Source organism: Rhincodon typus, chromosome 17, assembly GCF_021869965.1.
Source record: "Rhincodon typus isolate 14 chromosome 17, sRhiTyp1.1, whole genome shotgun sequence".
NCBI lineage: Eukaryota > Metazoa > Chordata > Chondrichthyes > Orectolobiformes > Rhincodontidae > Rhincodon > Rhincodon typus.
In genome coordinates, this window is record NC_063348.1 from 12,678,895 (window position 1) to 12,700,248 (window position 21,354).

General features: G+C 42.3%; 1 protein-coding gene across 2 annotated transcripts in view; it reads right to left on the reverse strand.

Annotated features, from left to right (window-relative positions):
• Window positions 1-349: 349 nt before the first annotated feature.
• The window catches only part of LOC109923927 (low-density lipoprotein receptor class A domain-containing protein 3-like), an 80,469-nt gene continuing 59,464 nt past the window's right edge, over window positions 350-21,354 (reverse strand). For both annotated transcript variants that reach the window (XM_048607251.1, XM_048607250.1), the window contains exons 5-6: window positions 6,133-6,496; window positions 350-2,661 (exon numbers count right to left, since the gene is read on the reverse strand). In XM_048607251.1, the coding sequence (XP_048463208.1) occupies window positions 2,475-2,661; window positions 6,133-6,496 (551 nt within the window). In that variant the 3' untranslated portion in view covers window positions 350-2,474. The remainder of the gene's footprint in view (window positions 2,662-6,132; window positions 6,497-21,354) is intronic.

A 21,354-nucleotide genomic window follows, 5' to 3' on the forward strand; every position in this document is an offset into this window, starting at 1 on the left:
TTACAGTGGGAGGGGGTTTGGGACTATGGGATTGTTTACAGTGGGAGAGACTTTGGTACGGCAGGATTGTTTACAGTTCAAGGTGTTTTGGTCCAGCGGGTGTGTTCAGGAACGGAAGCTGTTTGAACATGACAGTAGTTTTTAACATAATGGGACTGAAAGAGGTGGAGTGTATTTCTGTCAGTTGGCATATGGCTTTGTGCAGTGTCATCTTGTACAAGGGATGTGGAAAAATAGGCACATTCCATTACCTAGGAGGCAGGTTTAAAGTGAATTCCATACAATAGGAGGTGTGTGTGCAGAAGAATTCTATGCCATAGGAGGTGGATATACAGAGAAATCCCAGACATAAAGAATGAACACGAGAGAGGTTTATTACAGTGGAATTCAAGAGAATGTACGAGGCTTGTTGTAGAATATAATCAAATGGGCGTTATAATATGGAATTCTAAATAATGGGAGTGGGATTGTGACAATGTAAATCTACACCAGTAGGGGGCTTAATCCTGTAGCATCGTATGAAATGCAATGGGGCCTGGTAGTCAATGAGTGGACAATGGAAACAGTTTGTTACGGCAAGAATTCTACAAAATTTGATACATTTTACAGTGGTATTCTATCAAATGGGGAGTGAGTTGGCAGAATGCAAATTCCTGAGATGCTAACACTTCGTTATAGTTCATTGGGAAGGTATATTGGGTACAGGAAATCTTTGTGCATGTGACAGAAGCTTGGTAAGTGGAATCCTATGCAATTGCAGGGTCTTTGGTAGAGTGGAATTCCTTTAATAAATTTGTGTTGTTTATCTTTGTGTACCTACATCATGAATGTTTGACTTGGCAAAAGTCTGCTGATATTGAAAGATAAAGTGTTGGACAGGTTCCCCTTACACAGTCATAGAAATGTACAGCATGGAAACAGACCCTTCAGTCCAACCAGATACCCTAAATTACTCTAGTCCCATTTGCCAGCATTTGGTCCATATCCCCCTTAAAACCTTCCTATTCATATACCTGTGAAATGATGAGCACATCTTTGTTTTGGGTAAATGGGTTTACGGTTCTGTCCACATGTGAAACACGATCCACATTTAACACTTTATGAACATAAATAATTGAATCAAACAACATTGCTTTGTCTGGAGGGAATTTGCACAGTTATAAATGTAACATTCACACAATGGGACGATATCAAGATTTCTGCAACAGAGGAGTGAATCTTGGAATACAAACAAAACCCATTGGAAACGCACCTTAAAACAGGTCAGTGTTTGAAAATGAAGGGAAACCCTCGATCAGATGTGCGTTGTTTTGGCTTTGGAATAGCTGCTTTTATTTTTGTCATTAGGTCCTTCCTGATGTAGCAATATGATTGAAATTTGAAACAGTGAGATGTTGTTGGACTTTGTTTATGTGAGCTCCAAAAGTTAACTCAGCATCGCTGCACAGGACAGCGATGCCCACTTGTAAGCTTTCACCTGAAAACCTGCATCTTGAAGCCTTACATCATTATTGTCAAGATCTGTCGCCTTGCCTTACACCCTTGTCTAACTTATAGAAACAGGTGCTGCAACACAGACCTCTGGCATATCCTGTTTCCTCTCTTTCTTGCTTTCAGTTAAGGTGGTAGGTGGCCCTGAGATTTTGTGGGACATGTGCAGTTGAAAAGGCACATTCATGGCTTTGAGTTCATTTCCCTGGCAGGGAAATGACAATGCAAGTGAGTTTCTCCACTCGTCATATGACACACCATATGAGGCCAGGATTGTGAACGATGAAGTGACTTCAGGACACATTCTGCTAAAGGGGAAAACACCAGCAAGCTGTGTGTCAGCTTCAGGAAGGGGAAGAGTGAAAAGGAAGAGATACAGGCAGCTGCCCCATGGGATAAACAGTGACTTTGTTCTATTTGAACATCAAGAGCAGAAGTGTAAGAATATATGCTGTCTAGATCCTGAAATGCAGAATTTACACTTAGCAATGCAGTCATAAAATCAACAGATGCTGCTCCTTTCTATTATGTCCAGGTCTTTTGTTTGAAACTCTCCAGTGATTCACGAAATTTTTTTTTATCAGTTGCTGTGGGTGAGTGCATTTACACCAGGAGCTCATCCGAGATCATTCACCTCTCCAGTTCTCTGGGTATTTCCTGTTTAGATTTGCAGTCCAGCTTCCTGGTTACCCCACAGGGAAGTCTGCACAGTGACTCCAACTGGCCATCTGAGAAGGATTAGCCACTGTCAACAAACAGCAAGTTTCCTGGGTCAGACATCAGTGAAACAACTGGATTTTATTCCTCAGGATCACTCGGCTGGATGCCGCAGTTGTGTCTTCGCAGCAAAAAAGACGAACCAAGGTTAAAGTGTGTGAATTATTGGTTTTGCTTCTCAAGTTAAATCCTTCAATCCAAGTCTCTTTAAATAATAACTAGTGCAAGAACACAGCTGCTGTGCCACTTGGTCACTGTGGCTTTGCTCAGGGCCCCTCCTCTAAGCTGGTGTTGAGCAGGCAGTCTCTCATTTCGGCATTCTCCTGGAGGTTAGCTTGGTGTCCACAGCTCAGCGTGCTCCCCACTCGAGAGCGATAAGGAGGCAGCTCCGGATGGTTGGGGATCTCAGAGTCTGGCGGGTACGGAGGAGGGGGGAGGTCAAACCACGGTGGCCTGCAGTGTAAATGAGAAGGAAGTGAGCACGGAAATATGCAGACCATTAGCAAGGATGTTCGATACCGACAGAAACTCTGGGGACTTTTAAAAAGCACTTAATGCTCTTCCAGATAACCTGTGAGCAAGTCTCAAGAGTAATATAGAATCCCATTCCCATTAACCTGAGCTCCTGAATTGTATTTTGCATTTGACTGATACTTTGTGCTGCCAATCCAAAAACAAAGCTTCAAGGTGACAATGTTGGGGGTGGGAGTGGTGTTGTCAGTGGGGATTTGACATTCACAGAATTCCTTTTTCTACATTTATTCCTTGAAGTTACAGGCAGAGCAGATTAATCTCCAAGGACGTTTACACTCCAAATGCAGAGATCATAGAATCATAGAATCCCTACAGTGTGGAAGCAGGCTATTCAGCCCATCAAGTCCACACTGACCCTCCAAAGAGCATCCGACTCAGATGCAACCCCCTACCCCATCCCTGTAACCCTGTCATTCCCATAGCTAATCCATCTAGGCTTCACATCCCCAGACACTATGAGCAATTTAGCACGACCAATCTGTCTAACCTGCACATCTTTGGACTGTGGGAGGAAATTGGAGCATCTGGAGGAAACAGACACAGGGAGAATGTGCAAACTTCACACAGATAGTCACCTGAGGCTGGAATTGAACCCAGGTCCCTGGCACTGTGAGGCAGCAGTGCTAACCACTGAGCCAGCGTGCTGCCCCGATGGTAGAGTGTGAAAAGGGCCCCACCTTCACGGTGGATAGACTGTTTGTGTCATGGGTACTGGTTTGCCCTCAACCTCCTCCACCAGAAACAGCACTTCATCTTTCAAACAGCCTTCTGGACTCAAAACGGCATTGAATAGTTTTTGATTGCAACCACTGAGAACCATGTTTCATTCTTTTTTTTTTGCGTGGACGGCAGCTGTTGGTGCAAATGTTTCTTTTCTCATTTAAATCTCCTCCACGTCCATCTATTGTTTCTTTGCTTGTCCCACGACCGACTCCTTTGGCTCGCACCCCATCATCCCTTTTGCCATTTAAAACTCCTGCCTCCCCCCAACCCCGTCACAGACTAGCCCCCTTGCTCTTTGAACCTTCCCTGCTTTCCCGGCCTCGTTCGTTGTTTAAAACCCGTAACATCATCAATTCTTCCCAGTATATGGAACAAACTCAGCCTTCAACACTGTGCACTGTTTTGAAGGTTAGAGTTGGGGAGGGGAGTTTGGGTCAGCTTTCTCACTGCCTGATCCTGACTAATTTCCTGTGTTATGGTGTGTGAGGAAACAGTCAAGTAGTCCACACTCCCTCAGGCCCACTGCAGAATATAAGAGATCATTTAGAGACTATATTAAGGGGCTGTTCTGACGCTAGGAGAGCAGGACTTATGTATGATGGCAGACTGGATCAGTTAGGACTGTATTCACTGCAGTTTAGAAGAATGAGAGGGATCTCATAGAAACCTATTAAATTCAAACAGGATTAGACAGGGTAAGTGCAGGAAGGATGTTCCCAATGACGAGAAGTCCAGAAATAGGAGTCACAGTTGAAGGATATATAGTAGGGATTGAGATGAGGAGAAATTTCTTCACTCAGAGAGTGGTGAGCCTGTGGAATTCTCTGCCACAGGAAGCATTTAAGGGCAATTCATTGAACTGTTTTCAAGAAGGAATTAAGGTTAAAGGAATGAAAGGGTATGGGGAAAAACTGAGGGAGGGGACTGAGTTGGATCATCCACGATCACATTGAATAGCACAGGGCTCAAAGGGCTGAATGGCCTACTCCTGATCCTATATTCTACGTTCCCATGCTGCCTCCGCTACTAGTTAATGTGTGCAGGGTAAGGAGAGTTTAAGGTGGTTAAGGCCAGCAACTTTCACTGAGTGAACGGCTGTCAGGTAATTGGGCGGGTTGGGAATTGCTTCCTTTCGGAGGTAATAGTGGTAGCCTCTCTCATCAAAACTGATCCCACCCTCCCTAGTCTCTCAAACCCACCTGCCCCCTCCCAATCTGGGGTCTACCATGCCCATTCAAAAACCTAGGTGACTTTTTACGTCTGTGCCCCATTAGTTTACTCCCTCAGCAAACGCCCAGAGGTCACGGCTCATCTTGGGTTTGGTGGGTTGACAGAGCAGTTGGCCAAACAGATTGATCGGCAGCTCTCTAGGGTAGGGCTCTCTCCCAAGCGTAAGGTCACGGGGCAATGGTGAATGGAGTCTGCTGAGCACAAAATTGATCTCATCAATGCAACAGCAAAGACTCAGGAGCAAATTCAACTGGGTACTAATCAGTTCTTGCTTGATTTGAGGCCAGTGCAGCATCGAGCAGTTGCTCCCAACACGCGATTCAATGAGAATCTTTCAGAATCTTTCCACTGCGGATTGTGTTCTGTTTTCCCAGCAAAACAACTCAACACAAGGTACTACAACGAGTCCAGAAATATAGATATGAAATGTGCATGTCAGCAGCAAGGGCAGCATTTATTGCCCATCCCTAGGAGCTCTTGAGAAGGTAGTGTCAGCTGCCTTTGTGAACTGCTGCTGTCTTTGTGGAAGAGGTACAGAGCTGTCAGGGAGGGAGTTCCAGTATTTTGACCCAGGAGTCATTGAGTCGTACAGGACAGAAACAGGTCTTTTGGTCCATCCTGTCCATGCCAACCAGGTTTCCCAAACTAAACTAGTCCTATTTTCCTGCATTTGGCCCATATCCCTCCAAACCTTTCCTATTCATGCACCAGTCCAAAGGTCCTTTACATGTTGAAACTGTACCTGCACCTACCACTTCCTCTGGCAGCTCATTCCATAGAGGCACCAGCCTCTGTAGAAAACACTGCCTCCTAGGTTCCTTTTAAATCTTTCCCCCCCTCACCTTAAAATTCTGCCCTCTAGCTTTGAACTTCCCCATCTTAGGAAAAGGACCTTGGCTATTCACTTTTTCAATGCCCCTCAGGATTTTATAAATCTTTATAAGATCACTCCTCAACCTCTGACAATCCAGGGGAAAAAAGTCCCAGCCTATCCAGCCTCTCCTTGTAACTCAAACCCTCGAGTCTCAGGAATATACTTGTAAATCTTTTTTGCAGCCTTTCCAATTTAATATCCTTTCCCATAGAAGGGCGACCAGAACAGTACACAATTTATTTTTCTGAGTTGGGATTTGCAGTACGGGTCATGGGTCTGGAAGGCTCTGCTCCAGCACAGTCTCAGTCACTGACTACAGTTGATCTTGTGGCTACTCACATTGCGATCACTGTGCAGCAGTGGTAGAGAGTAGAAGGTGACAGAACAAAGTGCACTGCTTTATCACAAGGCAATTTGTTGAGTTGCATTTTCCGGTTAATACTTCAGAAACCACTGGTGATCTAGCTATAACACATCCGTCTATCCGTAATGAGTGAAATCTACCCAGTGAAACTAACATAGCTTTCATTGTATGTGGCTTGTTAGGACAAATAGCTCCCTACCTGTGTTCCAGCACAGCCTCAGAGTACGAGGGTGGCACCTCCTCCATTGCCAGTGGCTGGTGGTACATGGAACTGGGTGTGAGCTGGATGCCATTGCCGGTGCTGTAGGTGACACTGCAGTGGTGGTTGCGGTCCAGTATGACCAGCCTTGATAGGAGCAGCGGGTGCTGCAGGCGGTGCAGGGGTGGCGTTACATGACCAATCAGGTTGTTTCTCTTACGGTGATGGTGAAGCATCATGGCAAGAAGTGCCACCAGCAGGATGAAGACCACTGAGCTGCCTATGATGGCAAAGATGACACTCGGGTAGTATGGGAAGCGGATATCAGACGTGACATACTCGCGATCTCCATCCAGGCTGTCTTCTGTGAAAGAAAAGATCATTGAACCCTCCAATGCTACTAGAATACATGGGGAAATTGGAGATTGCAGGCTGTAATTTGGCAGAGCTGAGATGGTAGTACAAAGAAAGTGAAAGCTATCCTGCCCAAGTTGGGCTGGTTTAAAATATTTACCTTCCACTGCATGTCCAGACAATGAATGAGAGCAATGAAATGAACAGTTAATTGTACTTTGAGTAAAAACAGGACAATGTGCTATGTGACATACAATCTGTTTCTCTGTTAAAGTAATACGTAATTGGCTTGCCTCCTTGAGGTTGCAATGTCTCATGATGGTGAATAGATAGTGGGTGAGGCCAATTAAAGGCTAATTAATGTTAGGTATCACCAGTTACCTTTTGCTGATACTGTTTGTTAAAAACTGTGCATGCTTACTGATAAGAGGGAACTACCAGAGATTTTCTGCCCATCAATAAATACAACATTAGAGCCAAAAATAGCAAGTTTAATATGTTCATTATGCTAAGGTAAATTTGTGACAAAAACCTCAAAACATTTTGCTATATTCATGGTGCTATGTAAATGCAAGCTTATTTGTGGGATGTTGAATAAAGGGTAGTGTTTACTTTGTCTTGCAAAATCCTCTTAAATATACTAATAGCCTGTAGCAAAGTGAGAAAATGCAATGAAATAATCACAAATAAATATAACTAAAAATTAAATATGCCCAATTTTCAGAACAATGCAACTACTCTTAAACAAAACAATTAACAGAATTCAGTACTTTCTTTTATGAACATTCATTTACTACTTCAGCCATGCCCTTGGCTTCTTCTCTGGTTGCCAATCAATCCCATCCTCCTTTTGACCACCCTTTACTGTTTCTGTGTCCAGAAAAGACATTTGGCTATTCTCATTGCTCCCCATTTCCTTTTGCCATCTTCCCATGTACTTCTTGTATTCAGCTGGGTTCTTAACGGAATTATGAACTTGGCATTTAGCATAAGCCTCCCTTTTGCTGTTTCATTTCAACATTTATACCATGAGTTATCCAGCGGACTCTAGGTTTGGATGCTTCCCCTTTCCTCATCATGGCATTGGGTCTAGTCTTTACCTGAACCATCTCTTCTTTGGAGTTTGTACATTCTTCCTTTATGATTATAGCGACCATGCTAACATCAAATCCACCTCAATTACATTTGATAACTGACTGAAATTAGTGCTCCTCCTGGGTTACTTTTTTTTCACTTTTGATTTTTCCTTTTCTACATCAACTCCAAACTGAATGATATTGTGATCACGATTTCCCAAATGCTCGCCTATTGAAACACATTCCAATTGCTCCACTTCATTCTCCAAAATTAAATGTGGAACTGCTTACTTTCTCATTGGATTGGAAAGATGCTAATCAAAAAAGCCCTCTTATAAACATCCCAAGAATTCCTCCTCCTATATACTGTTATTTTTGAAATTTATACTTGAATAAATGAAGTTCCGCATTCCACTACTCTACAGTTCCTTGTAGGAAATTTGTGGCCTTTGTCAATTGTTGGAAAAACCCATCTGGTTCACTAATGTCCTTTAGGGAAGGAAACTGCAATCCTTACCTGGTCTGGCCTACATGTGACTCCAGACCCATAGCAATGTGGTTGACTCTTAACTGCCTTCTAGGCAATTAGGGATAGGCAATAAATGCTCCCTAGCCAGCGACACCCTCATCCCGCAAATGAATAAAGAAAAAAAAAATTGCCAACCTCTCTCACTCCCATTATTTGGTGCCTCTCCCACGCTCGAATTATTTCAAACCCTCCTTCTCAGCACTAGTTAACATCCCCATGAGCACTCTGGCTCCAGCCCCATTGAGTTGAAACCAGTCCACCTGGGACTGTGCCCTCTTCTGTCAAACTGGCCTCAAAAATCTGCAGTCCTCTCTTTTGTGTCAGTTCTCCACAAATACTCCATTGGTGTTGCTATAGCTGCTAGGAACATAAAAACTAGAAGCAGGAGGAGGCTACCAGCCCCTCAAGATTGCTTTGCCAGTTGTTATGAAACTCATTAGTGAATCTGCTAATGGATTGCACTGCAAATAATTCTGAGATTACTGGCTTTAAGATCCTTCATATCTCTTTAATACCCTCCCTAACTCCTTGAACATTGTACGTACGAGGTCAAGCCTTATCCTACCCATATTATTGGGTCCAACATGAACCTTGACTTCTGGCAGTTCCTCTTTCCTATAAAATGTTCTGTACGTGTCCTTTACTCTGACACCATGGGGGCTCATCACTGTGGGTAGAAAATAACTACCCATTCTCCTGATTACTGACTCCCCAGTGCTCACAGCATGCCTGTGTTCCTCTATGTAACCATTTATCTCAGTGTTGGAGATATGCTTGAGACTGCACCTTCATGAGGTGTTGCCATCTTCACTGAAAATTAGTTTCAGAGTGTCAATACCCCAAAGACTTCCCTCTTCCTACCCATCCTCCTAAACTCAGTGCTTGCGGCATGAACAGTATCTGGAATTCTCAAATTCCTGATGTGACTTCAGTTACCCCTCAAGCTCTGAATTCGATCATAAAACATCAATACTCTGAAAATATACTGCAGCTTTAAATATGAAAATGATTTCACAACTTGTCACTCTATCTGCTGAATCACTTGCTCTGTATCCCTCGAGTTTAATTATGTCACTTCATGCTCTATTAAGTCAATGAAATTGCTTCCACTGAGCATCATTCTGTAACACATTAAGGCACGCCTCCTCAGCCTTAACGAACATAAAGCAGTTTCAATTGAAACAAAGACACCACTGTAGCAGGTCAGTGACATTCTGATCCAGAAATGGAGACTCTGTTACAGAACTGAAAGGGAATGTCCGGGACCACTTGTTCTCCAAGTAAGGACCTGTTATTCTGCCGGAATGCTGGGACATCGCAAGAATTCCGGCTATCTCTGGATCTGCAGGCCAATAAAGTTATCACGTTTGCGAAAACAATCCTCATCTCTCAAACGTGTTCAAATGGAATCAGAGATTGCTATATATTGTGTATATGTATATATAATATATCAGCTTTGGGGTCTTTCACTACAGGAGCCTTTTCAATTTATGTCAAGGTCTCTGTGAAAAACAATTGCACCACAATAAACACTGAACTACCTGTCCTGTTAATTCTACAAATATATAAATTAGGAGCAGGTAGCAAGACCTTATCCCACCAATCCCTAAGGTCACAGCTGATGTAGTTACTCCACCTTCCTGATAACCTTTCACCCCCTTACTTATTAAAGACTTATCCATCTACCTCTGCCTTAAAAATATTCAAAGGGTCTTCTCTCACCACCTTTTGAGGAAGAGAATTCTAAAGACTCACAACCCTCAGAGAAAACATTCTCCCCATCGCTGTCTTTAAACAGTGACCCCCTAATTCTAGATTCTGCCACAGGAGGAAACTTCCTCTTCAATTCTACCCTGTCAGGATCTTACATGTTTCAATCTAATCACTTCTTACTCTTCTAGTGGATTACAAGCCAGCCTCTCCAACCTTTCCTCATTAAATAATTCGCCAATTCCTGATATTAATCTGGCAAACTTTCTCTGAATGGTGTCCAATCTATTAACATACTTCCTTAAAAAGAGACCAAAATTATACACAGTGGTCTCACCAGGCCCTGCATATCTGAAGCAGAACCACTCTACTTTTGTACTCAATTCTCCTCATTTTAAACAATGACATTCACACAATCATAGAACCCCTACAGGGTAGAAAGAGGCCATTCAGCCCATTGAGTCTGAACTGAGCCTCCAAACAGCATCCCACCCAGACCCACCTCCCTACCCTATTCCTGTGACCCTGCATTTCCCATGGCCAGCTTACCTAGCCTGCACATCCCTGTACACAACGGGTCAATTTAGCACAACCAATCCACTGAATCTGTACATCTTTAGACTATAAGCTATTCTATAAGCTTTCCCAAATAATTTCGGTACCTGTGTACTAACCTTTGCAATTCATATCCTCAGACACTCAGGTATCTCTGCATCTCAAGCTTTGCAACCTCTCAGCATTTAGACAATATGCTTTTACTCCTAAAGCCAAAATGGGCAAATTCACATTTTTCCAGATAATACTCCACATTCCAGATCCACGTTCCCACATTTAACCTTTATAGCCTCCTGTGTCCTCTTTATAACTCCCTTTTCTAACTACCTTTCCTTGCATCATCAGCAAATTTAGTAACCATGCCTTCTATCCTTCATCCAAATCATTTGTATTAATCGTAAAATGTTGAAGCCCCAGCACTGATCCCCGTGGCACACCATTTATTACATCTTGCCAACCAGAAAGTGATCCATGCACGCCTACTCCCTGTTTCGTGTTAGCCAGCCAATCTTTCATCCATGCTAACGTGTTACCCCCACACCCTGAAATTTTATTTTCTGCAGTAACCTTTGATGAGGAACTTTATCAAATCTCTTTTGGAAATGCAAGTATAGTTAGTCAATTGCTTTTGCTTTATCCATAGCATGTTACTTCTTCAAAGAACTCTAATAAATTGGTTAGACATAATTTCTACTTCACAAAACCATGTTGAACACTGAAGCAACACTGATCTGAGACAGCATAAAGTGCTGTAACAGCACAGAAAGATCCTGAGTTGATTGACTGGTGAGGATTGTAGCTTTGTGCCCCTTCCTCCAAAGTTTGGGCATTAGTTAAAGGAGCTAGAAAATTTAAACCTTAATTTTTTGGGGAATAAAATGAAAGCAGCTCCATTGTCCTCCTTATATTTAAGTGGCAACAGAAGGAGAGAGGTGAGTAACTAGCGAGTCCTAATTTTCTTAGGCAGTGAGTTTTATGAGCAAATAAATAGGAAAAACTCCAAACCATGAAGAGCATTTCCTGTTCCATGTGGGATCTCTAGGACATTCTTTGTGTCCTGGATGACATTATGTGCAGGAAATGCCATCAGCTGCAGCATTTTGAGCTTTTAAGCTTCAGTAGCAGCTGACATCATGAGTTTGAATGCCTTGTGAATCATTTGTTTAGAGATGATCACCCTAAAACGCAACGGTATACATGAGCGATGAAATGGGTGACTTGCAGATACTCAAGAACACGTAGGCAGGTAGTATAGGTGTACCCTGAGCACATCTCATTCAATTCCAAATACTGACAAAAATGGTGGTTCAGCTTGGAAATGCAGACAGAGCCAAGGCCACAACTGTGCAGCTTTAAAATGGGATATGAAGAAGACTGCAACAATAGTAATAAGAAAATCGGTATTTAGGGAAACAGTCATTTTTTGTGGGGTGCAAAAAAGTGAGAAAGTGAACAGCTAATGGTCATGGCTCTTATCGGTACCAATGGCATAGAAAGAGGAACATGATTCGCAGTCAGAATTTAGGGAGCTGCGTAGGAAATTAGTAAGAACAACCTCAGAGTAGTAAGCTCTGGATTATGCCCAATGGTTTGTGCAGTGAGTATAGAAATTGCAGAATGAATTGGTGAAGAAATGGCACAGGACAGAGGGGTTGAGATAGTTGGAATTGGGATCTTGGAGAAAATGGTACTTACACAGGAGAGACAGGCTCCAGTTAAAGGGGAATGGAATCCAGGAGTTAACACTAGAAAGAAGTACTAAGGTGCAGAGAATATTGGGAAAGACAGACAGTACTAGAGTAATAAATAGCAAGATGAGTTCATTGTAAGGATGCAGGTGGCAATGTCTAAGTTTGGGTTACAATGCACATATATTGAACGTGGGGAGTTTGGTAAATAAGATTGGTGAGCTACAGGCACGTATGGACATGTGAAAATTCAATGCTGTGGCTATACAAGAGGCAGGCTAGGGTGTTAAAGCATTCCTGAATACAAGGTGTTCAGGAAAGAAAGGGAGCAGGTTTGATTAAGAAGTGCATCACAGTACTATAGAGAGAGAGAGAGAGAGAAGACAGAATCTAATTGTTTTTAATTCCATAAAACTAGTCAATGTAATTAAATTGTTTCATGTATTTTATAGGGCACAAAGTTCTGGGATAATGTCGAGAAATAAATCTGCAAGTAAATCACAGAAAGGTGCAAGAATATTATAGATTACTTATAATAGGCACTTTAATTACTGGATATTGATTGGGATAGTAGTTGACTCGGGCAGAAAGTGACAAGAGATCCTACAGCATGTTCAGGAGAATTGTCAACAGCAGTATGTTTCCAGTTCAATGAGGAAAGAGGCATAATTGGTCCTTGGAAATGTGATGGGCTAAGTGGATCAAAGTGCCAATGCATGAACCTGGATGGTCTGGACCAGTTGCATTCAATATTGAGGCTAATCGGAAAGCATGGTGTTTTCCTGGAGTTTCAGTGAAGGCAGCAAATACCCCGTACGATTAAATTGCTGTTTAACCCGTTAGGATGTTTGGGGCCTTGAGGGGTGAGAAGAGTATAGCAAGACCCCAGCACAAATCTTTGTAAGGCACTAACTGCATTCAATTTGAATACATATCTATTATTATTCCCTACCCTCGAGTTTCTACAGCCTAAGTGATCTCCTGAGGAGGTCAATAATTACCTTTTGATTCCAGGGGATTTAATAGTGGGTAACAGTGCACAATGGAATGCCTTCTGGATATCCTTCAAAATAACATCCACAGACATTGCCTTGTTAGTTTAATTACTTCGTCAAATAGTTCAAATTGCTTCATTTGACATAATCTAACATGTCTTAAAGCGCTTAAACACTCTGTCCTTGATTATAATTTTCCTGCAACATGTGTTAGACTAACAAATCTCTCATCTCCCCCTCACCCTTCTTAACAAATGAGGTTACATTTGCAATTTTCCAATCTCAAGAAACAATTCCTGAATCTCTTTTAATGCTCATTCTTCTTTTCAAATTTCTTCAAGCCCTCATCTCTGTAAACTCCTCAGCTCTACAACCCTCCAAGATATCTGCATTCTCCATGTCCTGGCCCCTTCAGCATCCCTGATTTTAACCATTCCATCACTGATGGCCGTGCTTTCAGTTTTTGGACACCTGTCCTATTATCTCCTTAAGTGGCTTGGTGTAAAATTCGGTTTGAAAATGCTCCTGTGATACGCCTTGGCTTTGCTATATTAAAGATGCCATATAAATTTAGGTTTTTTTCAGTGTTGTTGAACCAGGAAAGCTTTGGATGATCGCGGCTAAACCATTTGCAATTTCCTCACTTACTTCCTTTAAAGCACAGGAGTGGAAATTATTGTGGCATAAAATCACCAGGTCCTGGGGATTTATCAGCCTTTACTGCTGACACTGTTTTCTTGATAAATTGAATTTCCAGTCCTTAATTCATCATTATTTTCCTGAAATGTCGGGTACATCATCCTCTTCCTCTACTGTGAAGAGTATTACAGAATAATCATTGAACATCTGCTACTCCCTTATTTTCAAAAGCAGCTTTATTTTCCCATTTTCTTGATATGTAGCACTTACTCCTTTTTGTCTTCCTTTGCTGTTCTTAATCTCTCTCCCAGAACCCTGGATCGACAGTATTCTTTGCATCACTTTTTCACTTTAGTTTTATGTCAGTTATCAGCTGCTGTGTTGAAAATGCCTGTTTCTTTCATTGCAAGCCCCTTGGCGTTTAAAAGATAAAGGTAATGTCACCACAGTCCTGGAGGACCATAGGTCTGTTCTCTCACTAGAGAGAGAAAAAGAGAGAACTAGTGGTGGTTTAACCTGAGGGTCACCATGCCTCAGGTGAACAATGTGAGGTTCAGAAGGACCCTTCATGTGGGAACTGAACACGCCATGTTGGCCTCACTCTGTATCACAAACCAACGATTCAGCCAATTGAGCTGACTGACCCTTGGGGTATATAGTGGTTCTGTATGAAGCTGAACTGTTTTTTGAATACCTTCCAAAGTCCTGTACCTCAGGTGCTATGATTGGTCAATGAGAACATGATTCTGGTCTCACCTACTGTGTTTCTCCCGTTGTTCCCTCACTTCAACTTCACCAGGGAGTTGGGGAAACTCAGTCAGTAGGTGAGAGATTATACCTGTCACATGGGACTGCCACTGGAATCCTGGCTGAAGGTCTCACTGCAGACTCTGACCTTTGCCTGATTCAGGTGATTCTTGGCTTCATGACATTCCTAAGCATAAAGGTCAGTTTGCAGCAGGATCTGCCACCCCAGAAACCTGCCTTATCATCAGGGAAGGGTACCATCTATTTCTGCTTTGTATTTGTTGAATATCAGATACCAACTCTGTTATAGAAGGGATATTATTAAACTGGAAAGCGTTCAGAAGAGATTTACCAGGATGTTGCCGGGAATGCAGGATTTGAGTTATAAGGAGAAGCTGGATAGGCTGGGACTTTTTTCACTGGAGTGTAGGAGCTTGAGGGGTGATCTTATAGAGGTTAATAAAATCGTGAGGGCTATAGATAAAGTGAATGGCAGGTGTATTTCCCTAGGGTGGGGGATTTTTTAAGGTGGGAGGAGAAAGATTTAAAAAAGACAAGGGGCAATTTTTATTTTACACAGAAAGTGGTTCGTGTGTGGAATGAACTTGCAGAGGAAGTGGTGGATGTGGGTGCAGTTACAATGTTTAAAAGACATTTATGTAAGTACGTGAACAAGAAAGGTTTGGAGGGATATGGGCCAAGCGCAGGCAGGTGGGATAATTTTAGTTTGAGATGATGGTTAGCATGGTCTTGTTGGCCTGAAGATTCTGTTTCCATGCTCTATGACTGTATGACTCTATAACTCCACATGTCTGCTTTAGTTACTAATCGCAATCTATGCCTGTGAGTCATGGAAGAGAACTGGACATTGAGCATTTCCTACACAAGACCCTGGATATCATTAGGAAGTGCCAGCCAGGAATAGTTGGAGGCACTTATGGGACATTGACGCAGGGAGACAACAAAGGCTGGCAGGACATGTATATCACCTCCCAAGTTTATATCCTGCCTGAGTGACTGGTTTGGGGGAGTGGGGGAGGGTCCAGTCAAAGAAGACCTGGTGCAGTATATTTAAAGGGGGAGACATCTAGGCTGAAGCAAGATTGCAAGAGTCTTGCGGCCCATTAAGGACGTATGAACTAGCAGCAGGAGTAGGCATTCAGTCCCTTGAAGCTGCTCTGCCATTTAATTCAATCATGGTTCATCTCATCTCAGCCTCAACTCCACTCTCCTGCCTGGTCTCCACAGCCCATGACTAATTAAAAAACTGTTTATCTCCGCCTCACATTTATCGAATGTCCTGGCATTCACCTCACTCTGGAGGAATATCTAAGTCCTGGATTCACGGAGAGTGTCTTCTTTCAAATGGAGACAGACCCTAAGTTTCAATCTCTCCTTTTCTGATTTAGCTTTTTGTTCCCAAAGTCAGTTTGTCAGTTTTTTGTTCAATATTTATCCACACAAAGCTCTGAATCTATTCCATCTATATGAGGTTTTGAAATGATTAACTCAGTTCCAGTTGAATATCTGGGTCAGAGCAGGTTTCTCTTTCATAACAAAGAGCATTAATGCCATCAACAGCATGTGAGACGAATAATATTTCTGATGAAATTTGAAGGATTGCTTTAAACTTTTCTCTGCTTTTGTGGTAAATCTCAGAGATGATGGTTTTACTTTACATTGAAAAAGGTCCTCAAAGTGTGTGTCAGGAAACTCATTAAAAGAACATGAAAGGCACAAGAAAAGGCAATTCACTACACCAACCCTGCTCCAGGTTACTGGGGCCCGCTCTGTTCATTCAATGGTGTGTGTAAGGCAGTGAGGCAAAATGAAACACATCCATTACTATATCACTCACTACCTTTTGAACAGCAGACAATGCATCAGATTTTATCTTGGTCAATGGCAGAGATCAGATAATATTGATATTCTAATTGTCACCTTATCAGTGAGCTACACAGGGTTCGAATGATTGGTTTTAATTAATAGTCCTGAAGCTAGCTACCAAAATTTGATTAGCTTCGCATTGATGTTCAGTCGACACTTCTGCCTCACTTATCACTGGAATTTAATTAACACTAATTCTTGGACTGTTTTCCTTTATCACTGTTCTAAGCTTCTTTGTGTCAAACATGTTGACTATTTCCAGAACCTTCCAATAAAGAGTTATATTCAACTGCACTAAAATTCAACTGGCAATCAATATGCCTTTCCACATCATTGATCCTTGTTTCTTCAAGTGCTGCTCACTTCTCTTGCATCAATCGTTCAGACAAGTGGCACAGTTTTACAATTTTATGAGAATCCCTTTCCAACTTATTTGTATGAGGGGATCAATGTGAAATTAAAAAAGGACTACTGTAGCAGCCTATAGCTCCTTCCTTGCAATCTTTTTGATCATGACTCGCCAAGCCAGTTTCCAATTACTTCTACACGCTTTTGCTGATAACTTAGTAACTTTTCTTTCTTTTGGGAATACACTTCCTTTCTAACACCAGTATAACCAATATTATATCAAGAAACAATGTACTTCAATCTCCGAGGCATTGTTTGCATTCCAAAATTACTCAATAATCAAGGGGCAAAAGGAGGCGAAGAGATAAATACAGTAACTCTCACCAGAGAAAAAGTGCTAGGGAAGTTAATGAGGCTAAAGACCATTAAGTCCCTTGGACCTGATGGGATACATCCTAGGATATTAAAGGAAGAAGCTGCAGAGATACTGGATGCACTGGTAGTGTCAACGATTTCAATGAGAACACAGGCAGTATGGTTAGTAAGTTTGCGGATGACACCAAAATTGGTGGTGCAGTATGCTGTGAGAAAGGCTAAGAGTACAACAAGATCTTGACCAGATGGGCCAGTGTGACAAGAAGTGGCAGATGGAGTTTAATTCAGATAAATATGAGGTGTTGCATTTTGGTAACCAGGGCAGGACCTAGACAGTTAATGCTAGGAACTAGGGGGGTGTTGTTGAACAGAAAGACCTATTATGCAGGTTCATAGTTCCTTGAAAGTGGCGTCACAGGTGGAGAAGGTGGTGAAAAAGGCTTTTGGCACATTTTCCTTCATCGGTCAGGGCACTGAGTTTAGGAGTTGGGACATCATGTAGCGGCTGTACAAGACATGGGTGAAACCACTTTTAAAATACTGCACACAATTCTGGTCGACTTTCTATAGGAAGGATGTGGTTAAGCTAGAAAGGGTACAGAAAAAATTTACAAGAATTTGCTGGGACTGGAGGGTTTCAGTTTTAAGGAGACGCTGGATAGTTTGGGACTATTTTCCCTGGAGCCACGAAGGCTGAGGAGTGATCTTATAGAGATTTATAAAATCATGAGCGACATGAATAGGGTGAATAGCCAAGGTCTTTTTCCAAGGGTAGGAGAATCCAAGGCTAGAGGGCATGGTTTAAAGTGAGAGGTTAAAGATTTAAAAGGGATGTGAGCAACGTTTTCACACAGAGGGTGGTGCGGAAATGAAACAAATGGAAGTGGTAGAGGCAGGTACAATCTCAAAATTTAATAGACATTTGGACAGGTACATGAATCAAAAAAGTTTAGAGGGCTATAGGCCAAATACTGGCAAACGGGCATAGTTCAATTTAGGATACCTGGTCAGCATGGTCGAGTTGAACTGAAGGGTCTGTTTCCATGCTGCATGAGTCTATGACTCTATAAATCTTTAGATTCTGGAAAAGTTTCAAGGATTGGAAAACTGCAAATGTAACATCTTAATTTGGAAAGGAAAGGAGACAAAAGTAAAAACAGGAAACTAGAGGCCAAATAACTTTATAGCTACTTTTCGGAGACTGTTGGAGTCTGTTATAAAGGATGTAATACAGAGTGTTTAAAAATACATAATATGATTAAGTAGAGTTAGCACAGCTTCATAAATGGGAAATCATACTTGGTAAATTTACTAGAATTCTTTGAGAAGGTACCAAGCCACTTAATGGATAAAGGGAAAGCAGTGGATGTGATATATTTGAATTTTCAGAAGACGTTTGATAAGGTACCACATATTAGGATTAATAATAGGTAAAAGCACATGTGTAGGAGGTAGGACGTTAACATAGATAGATGATTGACTAAATGATAGAAGACAGAGAGTCGGGATAAAGGGGACATTTTCAGAATGGCAACCAGTAACTGGTAGAGTGACACAGGGATCATATTAATGATTTGGTTGAGGAAAGCGAATGTACAATAGCTACATTTGTAAATGACACAACAATAGGTGAGAAGGCAAATAACGAGGACGAAACAAAGAGTTGCAGAGGGATAGAGACAGTTTAGGTGAGCGGGGAAAAAACTTTGCAGATGTAGTATAACATAGAAAAATGTGAGGATATGCACTTTTGCAGGAACAGTAGAAGATGATTTAAAAATGATTTAAAACGGAGCAAGGCTACAGTAACTGCAGCTCAGAGGGATGTGGGCTCGGCATGGTGGCTCAGTGGTTAGCACTGCTGCCTCACAGCACCAGGGAGCTGGGTTCAATTCCAGCCTCAGGCAACTGTCTGTGTAGAGTTTGCACATTGTCCCCGTGTCTGCGTGGGTTTCCTCCGGGTGCTCTGGTTTCCTCCCACAGTCCAAAGATGTGCAGGCTAGGTGGATTGGCCATGCTAAATTGCCCATAGTGTCTAGGGTGGGAAATGCAGGGACAGGGTAGGGGGTAGGTCTGGGTAGGATGTTTTTCAGAGGGTCAGTGTGGACTTGATGGGCCAAATGGCCTGCTTCCATATTGTAGGGATTTTATGATTGTCCAAGATTCAGTAAAAGCTAGTATCCAAGTTCAGAGGATCATAGGGAAGCCAAATGGAATGTTGGCCTTTACTTCAAAGGATTTACAGAGAATAAAAGTAAGGAAGTTTTGCTAAAACAATACAAGGCACAAATCAGGCCACAGCTGGAAAGCTATGAAAAGTTTTGGATCCCTTATTTAAGGAAAGAGGCAGTCCAAAAAATGTTCACTAAGCTGATACCAGGGATGGAGGGACTGTTTTTTTGAGAAAAGGTTGAGTAGATTGGCCCTATACTCTGTTGTTCAGAAGAATAAGAGGTTACTTTATTGAAACTACAGGATTCGTAGGGGGCTGGACAGGGTAGATGGTGTGACGCTGGTTGAAGGAAATATACTGTTCAGGCCATCGGGGAAAACACGCCTGTCTTCCTTGAAATACTGCCATGAACTTTATTTTAACATGTTCTGACAGCATAGTCAGCCTCTCAGATTACATCTCATCCAAAATCTGTCATACACACTGTGCAAATGCACCTTGTTGTTTTTGTAGCACTCCCTCAACACTGCATGAAGTGTCAGCTTAGATCATGGGTTTCAGTTTTGGGAGTGGGTCTTAAAGCCCAGAGGATGGATCACTAGCGACTCAAATGTATCAGGTGGAAATGAAGAGGACTTGGATCACTGGAATTCCCATTTGTAAGAATGAATGGGAAGGTATTTGGACGTTGGAATTCTATCCTTTTAATTCTGATTTGCAGTTAGGCAAACAGCATGGTAAAAACAAAAACATCATTAGAAATTAGAAGTGAAGACATAGATTTATCCTGATGTGCTGAATGGCAGCAGTGGAGGTTCCAGCGCTGTCATATCTTCTAGTGCAACCTACCTCAGAAACTTCGGAAGTGCCACTGGGTTAGCAATTAGGAAAAAGCATAGAAGCATTTCTTCTTCATTCACATATCTGAAACCTGGTTTTGAGGTTCCAATGTTGAAAACAGTCCTGGCATATCTACACTGCACTGAGGGCATTCTCTACCAACAATCTGTTCAGTCTCCTGACCCTGCTGTGTTAAGCACAAATCTAATAGGTCAAGGGTTGGATACAGGGAGAGTGTCAAGATGGAATCTTTTGCACAAAATCAAAACATCCTGTGGGGCATCCAAATACACTGCTGGGAGGAACAGATAAAATTTCCTAGAATTTGGATTCCCGTAATTGTTCGCAATCTGCGATATTTCTAAGATGATGTGCCTTGTTTCTTTTAGATAGCTTCAAGCTGGGTACTGAACTCCATTTTCTAGTCAGGCTTTTGAACTACTGATTTTACTCATTTACAGTCTTGGCAGTCAATTTTGTCTCTAAAAAAGTGGTTGGCAATAGTAAAAAAAAACAAAAAATAAACCAGTGTGTGTCCATTATTGATGATTCCCAGCTTGGATACAGCATTAGAGGGAGGTTCATATTCTCTGCACTCTGCCACCAAACCACTGCAGGGTACGTTCAGCTAGAATGTTTGTCACTGTGGCCCACATGTCTCTGTACCATGGAACCACACATTTGCCTGGATTTTCATACCTGAGGCAGACAACTTGCCTACCTTGGGAGAAAGTGCCTACAGGAACAGGAGTTCCATTGCTATCGGGAAAGTCGTAGGCAGCCAGAGGTGCTGCCAGCTGCCTTAGAGAACTGGTTAAAAGGCCCACTGCGGTGCTGTGGGACTTTGTCCCAGTTATAGTGAAGAAAGGGAGACCCTCTAGCCTTCACCCCACCTCATCACTCCATCACCACGGACTTCAAAGGATCTGGATGATTGACACTTTTACTGCTCAATAATGGCTGTAATTCAGATTCAACACTGACTCAGTGTTATCTCGACAGCTAATGTTGCTTTCTGACACCTTTAAATAAACTGCCAACACCGGTCACTCACTCCCTAGCCTCATGTGTCTCAACAGCCGAGTAGAATGTTTTCCTATCTGAAAGTTTAATGTCTTTTGTTTCTGGAACTTTTCTCTTATTAGCTTCTAAGCCGCTCAGGATTTATTTTCTTCTGCCTGACTGTTTTGGGCTCAAGGATTGTCACAACCTGACAGCGGGATGAAGAAGACCCTGTGATAGCGAGGTTAGGAGACGTAGGGAAGACCCTGTGAAGGTGAGGTTAGGGGACGTGGGGAAGACCCTG